Source organism: Larimichthys crocea, chromosome X (genome assembly GCF_000972845.2).
Source record: "Larimichthys crocea isolate SSNF chromosome X, L_crocea_2.0, whole genome shotgun sequence".
NCBI classification, from domain to species: Eukaryota; Metazoa; Chordata; class Actinopteri; family Sciaenidae; genus Larimichthys; species Larimichthys crocea.
The window spans coordinates 5,822,962-5,833,913 of record NC_040020.1 but is presented as its reverse complement, the minus strand read 5'-3'; the positions used below and the strand labels follow the sequence as shown (position 1 = coordinate 5,833,913).

Genomic DNA, 10,952 nt, shown 5'->3' with positions numbered 1-10,952 from the left:
CATTAAAAACAACGAAGGAGTCGGTCGGACGTCATTCATGGACCCTCCTCTGCAACGAGTGCAACACAAACTCCGAGGAGGGGGAGAGGAGGAGGAGGTGGTGGTGGTGGAGGAGGAGGAGGAGGGGAGGCAGAGGGGAGAGAGGAGGAGGAGGAGGAGGAGGAGGGAGGGCTCAGCGCAGGTAGACAGAGCCGCCTGGAAATAGGGCACCGCGCTCGTGGCGGTGTTGTTTGAAATAAACTCTGAGGATAACAGTGAAGGAGCATGTAAATATATATTAATTAAAATATCCGCTTGCAAGTTTTGTTTCATGTTGGTGTTAAATCCTCTGTCCTCTGCTCTCACCGTTTTTATGAAAAAAATAAAAATAATAAAAAAGGTTTGCTTTTATGGAGCTCGTGCGCATTCGTGCCAAACGCGCACGTGCACTGAGAATTTAGATAAAGAGGAGATAGGAGCACGAGCCTGTCCCAGCCTTTCTTTACAGTTTAACATGGATCTCTTTAAAAAAAAAAAAAAAAAAAAAACCCTGCAAATATTGAGTGAGGAGTCATTCTGAAATCGAGTCAGGCTGTTGCCTCGTAACACAAACGCCTGCCTCCACTAGGTGGAGCAATTTTTCTATTGCGTGCTGTCTATTGAGTGGTCAAGATGTCACTTAATTCACTCCATGTCAAACTAGGATCAAATTCGTTATTTCAAATGGAATAGATCCTCTAATTGTGACTTATTGAGCTGTTTTGGTCAAATGTAAAACTGTGCACCCTTGCTCATGACACATCATGATCAGCTCATAAACATGTAGTTACAGTTTGAAACGGAAGAGAAAGACACACAATCTAGAGTTCATGCACGAGAAATAAGTCAGTAAGCAGCAAATTATTAAAGAGATGCACACACAGAGTTAATTCAAAATTTAGTCGCATTGGCATACTTCTTAGATTAGAGGAGATCAGCATCGCTCCCTGATAATGTCCCTCGGTGCACACATGAGAAAGTACAACGTGCTGTGTGTGTTTTTTATCTGTGACACCACCACAACAGAAATGGTTTGTACTTTTACATTAAGATGAAGTTGTTGTTTACATTTCACAGCTGCTGTCATGACACAGACTTTGTTTTCACAGCCAATAATCAGCTCAATCTCTGGAGTTGTCAATCAGTCAATCACATTCTGCAGTGTTTCACATGGCTGCATAAAAGTGTGCATGCAGGATTTTGGCTTTCGAGAGTGGAGCTCTGTATAGTAGTTTGAATGTTTCACTTCATTGCTTGTCTGGGTTTTCCACGCCAGCCTGTAGCCATTACCCAAGCAAGGCAGCAGCAGTTAGATTAGTCAAAGCCATCCAAGCAACACTGCCCACCTCCTGATCTGCCTGTTAATCACCCATGAATGGGAGACGCTCCTCAGTAAAAAGAAAAAAAGAAAAAGCAGGAGAATTGAGATATGTTTCCCACCCCCATTCATGCAGCTCCACTTGCCATTGCACATAAGGGTGCCAGTCAAACACATCATGAGCAAATCTAATTTAGGTTCTCCACAGTGACAGAGTCATAAGAATTGCAGACTGACAGCAGAACACGGCTGATATGAAATCAGTAATAATTGCCTTCCTTGTCAGTAGAAATTCGAGGCAGCACCATTGAATCCCACTGAGCTTTTACTTCAAGCACTGTTGTTTTAATCAATCAATGAGAAAAATCACACTGGCCTGAAAAAAATTGTATATATAAGTATATATGTGTATGTACACTGGACCACTAAAATAGCCATCTTTAGAGAGAGAAAGAAGGGGGGTCTTTTCAGTTGAGTGATTGCTATGATTAGGACAGGCCTCCACTCCAGTTTAGACAGCAGACAATTCCAGTAGCTGAGAGGGCCAAAGGCATGACAGAGAGGTGCACGCTGCGCCTATGGGGACAGGTGAATTGGAGCATGTTAACTATGAAACAAAACACTCGTCAACTCAGCAGAAACCCTGTCCCTATCGTCTGCGGTAATTACAGTGGTAGTTTTAATCAGGGAAGAAGTTCTCCCTCGTCTTATTGTTCCCCCCATCCCCACATCATACTCTTTTTTTATATATATATATATCCAGGGCCCTGAATCGGTAATCTGCAAAATTGCGGCCATAATGTGAGATCATCTGCCGCTGTCGTCCGACCCGTCGCTGCCGTTCGTCCTGTCAGGAGCAGCCGCTCGCTGTTTGAGGATTACTAGTGATAATACGCAGTAGACTTCGCCAGTGTGTCTAGCTGTCAAACTGAAAACTATGTATTGGGAAGAGTAGACAGAACACATTTGTTGATATTTATTGACTTTTGCTTCGCGTGTCTTTTTTTGTCTTCTGGATTATCGCTGCCCAGCAACACGGCCACCTGACAACTCTGAATGTCGTAATTAAGGTAAGGAAGGACAGAGCTCAGTGTTTGACTGTACATTTTAATTTCGCGCTGGTTCTCCGGTGATAATGAAAGCAAACTCCTTCAGTCGGATAACTGAATACTTGCATTGCATCCCCCGGTGCATTTGCTGTGATAGAGAAATCTAATAACTTTCAACCGGGACCGTTAGCCCTGTGTCTGCTTACAGAATAAAAGTCGCCAAGAAGTTTTATGCACTTTATGTACAAACACAAAATAGCCACAAATAAATGTTGTTAAAAATAATAGTAGTTTTTAAATCTCTGTGCGCACCTGTCAAGAGGCGCTGAGAAATATCTAGTCATGTCAGAATCTTTCTAAAAATATGGCTTCAATAATTTACATTTTCTCGCTTCTGCACTAAGTCTATATTGTTTGTGAAAAAAAAGCCGCACACGACTTTCACACAGCAAAAAATAAAAACAACAACAAACAAACAAACAAACAAAACTTCAGCAGCAACAAGATAACAAAAAATCGTCCTTTTAGTCGGTTATTTATTCTGCGCAAACGCAAAATGGAGAGATGTGCAGAGAGTTGCATGCCCCACAGAGGCAGGACAATCACGGCAATGAGCAAGAGGAAGGAATGATCAAGCTGACATGTCTTTTTTTTATTTTTTATTTTTTTATATTTAAGGATGTGCACATTATGTGCATTGGGTATTTTGCAAGCAAACCGACTAACTTTAACTCGCGTCTTGGCCACTCCAAGAAGCTGTGAGCCATTCAAAAGAGTGCAACACACAGCTTGCAGTAATAAATATCGAAACATCACGTAAAGCGATGCCACCTCATTGCAATCTGTCATGTAGAGTGTCAAATTATTGCCACTATTTTTGTCGCTTTTGCACATGTCGGGGCTGCTGTGACCGGTAAAGCAACATTTCAAGTTATGTCGCAGCTATGTTGTGGCTGCAAGAAGCAATAACTATTGAGTGACAGCTTTCGGACCAATCCATGAATGGCATCATAAAGCTGGTGGTTTTCTGGATGAGTTGTCCAATAGAAACGCAGTAGAGGTGGGAATTTAAACGAAAAGCCCAGACGACGTCACGTAGATACATTAACCCTTGCAATGCAGTTTTCTTTAAGTTATCAGACTGTACATCTCCTGTAGGGCAGTGATAAGGAGCTTTTATCTGTGTGAGAGGAGAAAATACTGTACAGACTTGCCTTTGTGTGCTTGTTCAGATCTAACATGTGGTTAACACAGCAGGATTTATGTTTTGTCTTGTCTAGTAAATCAATATAATATCAAATTAGTTAAATCATTGTGTGGTATGTTTTAACGGCCCCTTTTCCTTGCTTTATGTCTAAACCCAAAAAACTATATTTACACTATAGATTGACACTAGCATATTCCTAAATCACACATGAGACCTTTAAGTTACACCTGCAACTCAAATATCACAATTAAACCAATGTCTTTTGTCCAGCTAGACGATAACAGGGAACTTTTCTCACCCTTTTCTATTTTTTTCCTCATCTACCAGGTGAATCAATGAGCCAGCAATGGAGACCAAAAGATACCAAAGTTTCTTTGATGGAAGTGATACAGAGAACAGATGGTCGCAGGTCCCCAGCACCATGGAGCACTGCTGCAGTACAGAGGATTCAAGTCTGACCAACAGTGATATCCTGATGGACATAGTCAATGTTAGCTGCCCTGCTGGAAGCCCGGCCACTGACTGCAAAGACAACAATACAAAGAAGCAGGAGCAGCCAATGCTCCGGCTCAGCCAGAACCAGCCATTTGTTCTCCCACACTTCAACAACTCTCTTCATAGTCATAAGCAGGAAATGGACTCCAAGGAGCTTTCCAAGACTGTGGCCGAGTCTATGGGCCTGTATATGAATGCTGCCAGGGAGGCAGACTTTGCCTTTAGCCAGCATGGGGGCAATACCAGCCCTGGGAAGATGTATCCAGTGTGTGGGCGGTCTCTAGAAGAGACCCAATGTGGTTCCACAAAGAGCCCCAAGTTAAAGCCATTTGGTTTCCAGCAGCCCAGCACTACTCCCAGAGATTGCACCGCTGGGACTCCAGTTAGCTCAGCTTCAATGCTGGTTTCATCTCTGTCCTGTAGCCCCCAGACCTCCAGCTCAATCTCTAGCCCCGGGGGCAGCAACAATATGGTGTCATCAACCACCAGTCCTCCTACGTGCTTTGGACCAGTGTGCTCGTCCGTCAGTAGTCCTGTCAGCCAGACGTCTTGCGCTGCAACTTTGGCCAACATCAAGCGCAGGAATTCAGCCACATGTAGCCCTGTAGAGTCCAGCACAGTGGGCTCACCACCTCTCACCAGCCCACTCAATGTCATGAGGTCCCCCATGTCCAGCCCCCAAAGTATGAGTAGTGTGAGATCGCCTCCGTCCTGCAGCACTACCTGTAACATTAGGTCATCTGTCTCGAGCCCCACAGGTGGCAGCTGCACCAGCACTGCCAACAACTGCAGCACAGCAAGGCCCTCCATCTCCAGTCCAGCCACAGGAGGCACCATGGTGGTCAGCAGCCCACAGAACCCCTCCTCAGGTGGGTTTCCTGTGTCCAGTCCTGCCGGCGGACTGGGTTTGGTGCAGAACGACACCAACAGCCCAGAAGCAGCGGGTCTGACCAGAGACACGGACTTCAAGAGCTTTGAATTCCCTAAAGTAGAGATGGTAGATGGGGAGGTGTTCAATGTCGGCTTAGATCAGATGGGCATGGTTAAGTACATTAAGAATGAGCCTGGAACTGACTTCAGGAGCATGTGTTTAGGCAGCGCCAAATGTAATGTGAGTAGCACACCTTTTATCACACAGATTAAGAGCGAGCCAAACAAAAATGAGGGATGTATGAGCCAACAGCCCTATGGTGAACAATCACCATCACTTGGTCCCTTTTCTGCATCCGAAACCACCTATTTGTCACTGAGGAATAACATTGACGAGTACAGTCTTTCTGGTATCTTAGGACCCCCTGTCTCCTCTATGAATGGGAACTATGAGCCCGATGTGTTCTCCAACAATGTCCTGTCCAAAGGGGTTAAGCAGGAGTCCAATGATGGCAGCTATTACCAAGAGAATAACAGCATGCCCACATCGGCCATTGTTGGAGTTAATTCCGGTGGACATTCATTCCATTACCAGATTGGAGCGCAAGGAACAATGTCTTTCACGCGGCATGATGTGAGGGACCAGTCCAACCCTTTGTTGAATCTAATTTCACCCGTAACGGCGTTAATGGAGTCATGGAAATCTCGGCCAGGCATGTCACAGGGGTCACTGTCAGCCAGAGGTGAGGGATACCCGGGTCAGAACTGCATCACGGACAGGTAAGGAGAATGAAGACATCTCTATGTCGTGCCATTCCGTGTATCTTTGTCAGATCTCTGACTTAAATGCATTTTCTGAGTTGCGATAAATATTTCTTATTTTTAGCTTTACAAAGAGAAGCTTTTTTTTTTTTTCCCTAAAAAATATTTTTGGTCAGTATATACCTGTGTCTCTTTAGAGGATCAGATAGATGGAAGGTCAGTTTGTTACAGTCAGACTCATATTGCACAAGGGATTTAGGGCGTTTGCTTTGAATAGTGCAAAAATAATAACAACAGCAGGGCTTGGGAAAGGCAGCGGGATGCTGGCTGAGGGAACAGGAATTAAAGGACGGGGTCCAGGTCATTGTTATAGTAGCATGTGATCACAACATCATCTCTGCTAGCAGTGGGCTGTGTTCTACTGTAACACAGAGGCAAAGTTTACCTCTTATCAGGAGCATGTGTATATGTACAACAACAAAATTTATTAGTCTGTTATCAGGGAGTCCAGCTGAGACCTTATGTAATGCAAATATCTGTTTTTATGGGCTCTAAGCCATTGGCAGCATCATAAATTATGAATGATTGATCACATGCTTTTGTTGCCAAACTGATGAAATAAACAGTTGCTTTTGTGAGGGGTGGGGGCTGAAACAAAACAAACAGGCCAAAGGGAAAAAAAAAAATCTATAATAGCCGCCAATCTGGCAAAGTGCAACTTTGACACAGTTGTTTTGTTTCCAATGTATTCTGATGTCCTAGTTGCATTTGAAGCTGAAGGAAGTAAATGATCATCAAAATGACTAATACACAGGGAATCTCAAAACCTTAATGTAGACCAAGAAACACATAGTAACTCTGTTAAAAAAACACAAGTATGTTTATTCACATAATAGTAGAGGTGCTGGTGTTTATTTAGAGTCAATCAAAGAAAGGTTTGTGAGCTCTGTTTAAGGACCTTGTGTGATTGTGTGATTTTTGTGTATTATTATTGTCTATTTGTGTTCTTATGAAAAACATTGCTGTGATCCATTTATGCATGGGATGTTATAAATTCAGTTTTTATGAGCTGGTGTAAAGAAGCACAAAATAAAGTCATAAATGACTTCCTGTTTACTTGCCATGGCCAGTGAGTCATACTCTCACTGTAAAAGAAGTACAGTACTTGAGCTGCTGTCAATGTCGCCGTCACTCCGCTACGTTTGACTATGACTCGACCGTGACAGCTCCAGACTGACTTTGGACAGTGATGTTGCGCAGAGTCTCAAAATGGAGATTTATTCGATCAAAAGTTTTCCTGATTGAATTTGTAGAAAGCAACTTTGCAGATCTCACTGATTTGCTCTGCCATTTTCAGTTGTTCTATTTTTATTTTCTATGTTCGTTTCGATCGCAGGGACAAGTTTGGAGGACGGGACTTTATCAGTGATTCATCACTGTACTGTCGCTCACAAATGCAATGTAAAACATTGCTGATGATGATGGTTGTTGCTTAAATGCATCTGTCGTAGCTTTTCTTATACAACAAGATGTGCGGTGTGATTTTTGTCATACTGAACTACATATCTAATTACAAGCTTTGCTGATAACGAGATGAAATCCTAAATAGTTTTCCTATTTCATAGCTCATAAAAACATACATTACATTGATTGTCTTTGTGATATTTTTGTATTTGGCAAACACAGACGATGTATATGTGTGTCTGTGTCTGTCTGATTATTTCATCTTCTTATCCGTATTTTTCATGTCTTGTCTGTTTGACGTGTTTATTCAGCTTTACATGTACAGTACGCGATCGTCTCGGGAGTAGATACTCCGTCTGTGTGCGCGCGTGCATGTGCCATAACAAGCCTTGCAGCTCTGAGGAGACTGATACAGCCCTGTTACCTTGGAGGCGACCCATATGGCAGGAGGCAAAGCGATGTTGACGGGATCACTGCCACCTTGGTCCTAATGAGATCCAGCTTAGCCCTAATGTCAGACAGGATGACAGTAAGAGGTGGGCCACATGGCAGACAGCCAGGCAGGCAGGGAAACAGACACAAACACACACACACACACACATATACATATATACATACAGTGTTAATACACATACACATATATGCACACACAGAAATGTCTTAGGTGAAATGTAAGAATCTAACATTTTTCAGAGGTTGAAGCCTTCTTTTAGTGTCCTTTTACACCAGTAGTATTGTATTGATTGACAGCTATACTTAGACATAAACATAGGCTTATTGTATCCTGCCTGAAATCTAAAAGTGCATTGCAGGAAATCTGTGGTACAGTTGAGCTTTGGACTGACTACATGGCACCCGGGCCCAATATTTCATAGGCAAAAATGTTACGTAACCATTAAAAAGCACAACTAAAACTCTTTGATCCGCTGAAGCCTTGGATGACAGAGTGTAAAATCCCATGGCTCTTTTTTTCTCTCACTTTGGTTTCCTCTGTAAATGGTTTTAATTAAAAATGGCTGCTCATCTGAGCAGTCTGGATTACTTTGTGCAAAAACATTTAAACTCAGATTCACGAGAGAGGAGGAAGGGGGAAAAAAAAAGAAAACTAGTCGCACTAACCAGAAGTGTTGTATTCATGTGATGTTTGATTTAAACTTATTGCTTAGGCAAACTAGGTGACCAAAATGGTGCTTCGTACATGACGTGAAAGTTTAGATGCTATGATTTTATTTCCATTTTTTTTTTAATAAGAAAAAAGTTTAATTTCTAAATTATATACTCTTTACGAATATTAAAAATGCCATTATGAAAGATTATGAATAATATGAATATGGAAAATATCATAAAATGACCTACATTAGCGCACTGGATTATGTTTGCTCCCTGCCTAAATCTCCATATCTCTTTTCACCCTATTTTCTGTGCTGATTTTTACAGTAATGTTTCATAAAATAGAATTACTTTTGAGCCTTCTGACCTAATAATATTTTAATATTCTGACAAATGGTAAAGACCCAAAATAGAAGACAACAATCTATTTTTCTCAGTTTACACAAGCTCTCCTTGATTTTTTTTTTTGCCTTATTTTACAGCCATGGGAGAAGTATCACCTCCCTATAGGCTGACATTTCACTTGCTTTAAGCTTGCAGCCAGTTGCTGTAGATCAACAGAGTGCCCATCACGAGAAAGTACCAGATTCAAGCGGGGAGAATGCTTTGCACTGGACTCTGGCCAACTCTCAATGTTCTGCAGAGGGATGAAAAGGCATACTCCTGAGAGCACACTAATAAGGCTTTAATTGTATGTTCCTGCACTAAATTAATGGATGGAAATGATTTGATTAATTCAGACACTGCTGGATACTAATATCCAATTAAATCCCAACACCAGGCATGCACAGGGGCTCCCAGTGCATTATGGGTTCCTGACTATAAAGCGGGCAGCTGCTTGTTTGGCTTGTGAAAAAGATGCTACAGGTGAAGGTGTTGGGGAATGGATGTGGGTCTCAGCTGTCTATGCAGCAGACGTAATAATCTGGAAAAGACGCCGTCTTATATCGCATGCAAGTGTATTAATTATGTGCATCCTTGTGTGTCATGTGTCAATAATTTAATATACAATAGGAAAAAAATACCATTCTATATGTTAAAGTTGATCATAAGCATATATGCTGATTAATTTCAAGTAGTAGGTTTATACTTTTTCTATTAGTGTCACTCTTTCTTTCAATCTGCAACTTACTTGAGTCAATAAAATGTGATGAATGTCAGGTAGCTTTAGAAAAACACACAAAAACCTTTTTAAGCGTACTCCTTTGAGTGTGTAATAACTTCAACATCTCAAGTGCAGCCCGAGATCACTGAGTTTGAGTCATGTCATGCCCTCTTAATCATGATATATAGATAATATGGTGATGGTTCTGCAAAAGAGTGCGCAAGATAAACATAATAAATCAATTTGTCCAGTTAGTGATATATATACATATATATATGATATTATGTGACTACAAGCACGTACATTGATAAAGATTAAGGTCAAAGTCATCATGTGCTCTGTGTATTTTATACAGTACATTCCTAGAATTACTACAGAACTTCACTTCTGAAGGAACAATGCTTTTATTTAATGTTTTCCATTTATCATTATGCGTCTCAAAAGGCATTTTTTGATTAATCCTGTCCTAGTCTGTGTGGTGGGTTGAGAGGACTTTGGGTGAAAAGGTTTTTCAGTGTGATTGAAACCCTGTAAGATAATTGATAGCCCACTGAAGGTTGCTGGGAATAGTTGATCACAGCCAACAGTCATTTACTTAAAAAAAAAAAAACCCTGAAAGCTAAAAAAAAAAAAAGACAGTACAACACTGTTTTAACAATATAGAAGTAGCCTGCAGTAAAGTATTGCGATATTAGATAGATCTAATCTAGAAGATTGATTCAAATCTGTCAAACTCTATATTAGTTACAGGATACACAGTAGATATGTGTATGAAAAGACAGGTAAAGACGAAACTACTCTGCTTTAAGTGTAGTGTTTTTCATGTTATATTGTTCCACATGGAGTTAAATATGCCGAAAATGTCTTCTGAGCTGTTGTCATAGCACTTTGGGACAAGCACATGAATAAATCACTGTCTGTGTGTACGGGGCTCTTTGGCAGTTCAGACTTGCCTTACAGTGCAGCAGCCCAGTCCAACAGTGAGTGACGAAAATTAACTTGTTCCCCCAAGCAGAAATTAGCCATGTTTTCACGTCAAGCTCAAGAATAAAGACAGGCAGTGCAGTGTAGTTGTAGAATTTTTTAACTTGTGAATCGGGTCTTAACTGCGACACTGTCTGGCTCATGGAGGCAAGAAAACTACTTGTATACTGACTTAGTACTGAAAACACATTTTCAGCATAATAGGATTTGTCTTGCCCAAAGACATCCTTGAAGCACCTACTGCCTTCAACGGTCCCTTTATTAAAAATAGACAAATAGTTGAATTCAATTATTTATTTATTTTCAATATTTTTCCCCTCTTATGTGAATTGGCATATATATTTATTCATGGGTTAAAAAAAAATAAGATTAATGTGTACTAGAAAAAAAATAAATGAATAAAACACAAAAAACTGAAAAAACAAACAAACAAACAAACAAAAAAAAAAAACCCTGAGCGCCCACAAGGATCCAGCTCTTTTCTATCTTCTGGGCAGCCAATCACTCATTGGTGTGGGTGGATTGGAGGCTGTGTAGAGGAGAGTGGTGAGGCAGTGTTAGTAGTAAGAG

At 41.2% G+C, this 10,952-nt stretch overlaps 1 protein-coding gene across 1 annotated transcript in view; it reads left to right on the top strand.

The window, feature by feature from the left end:
* The first annotated feature begins 2,076 nt into the window (after positions 1-2,076).
* Positions 2,077-10,952, top strand: part of nr3c2 (nuclear receptor subfamily 3, group C, member 2) — a 72,421-nt gene continuing 63,545 nt past the window's right edge. Inside the window, exons 1-2 of the mRNA XM_027283010.1 lie at positions 2,077-2,406; positions 3,920-5,737. Coding sequence (XP_027138811.1) covers positions 3,939-5,737 — 1,799 coding nt within the window. The 5' untranslated portion in view covers positions 2,077-2,406; positions 3,920-3,938. The remainder of the gene's footprint in view (positions 2,407-3,919; positions 5,738-10,952) is intronic.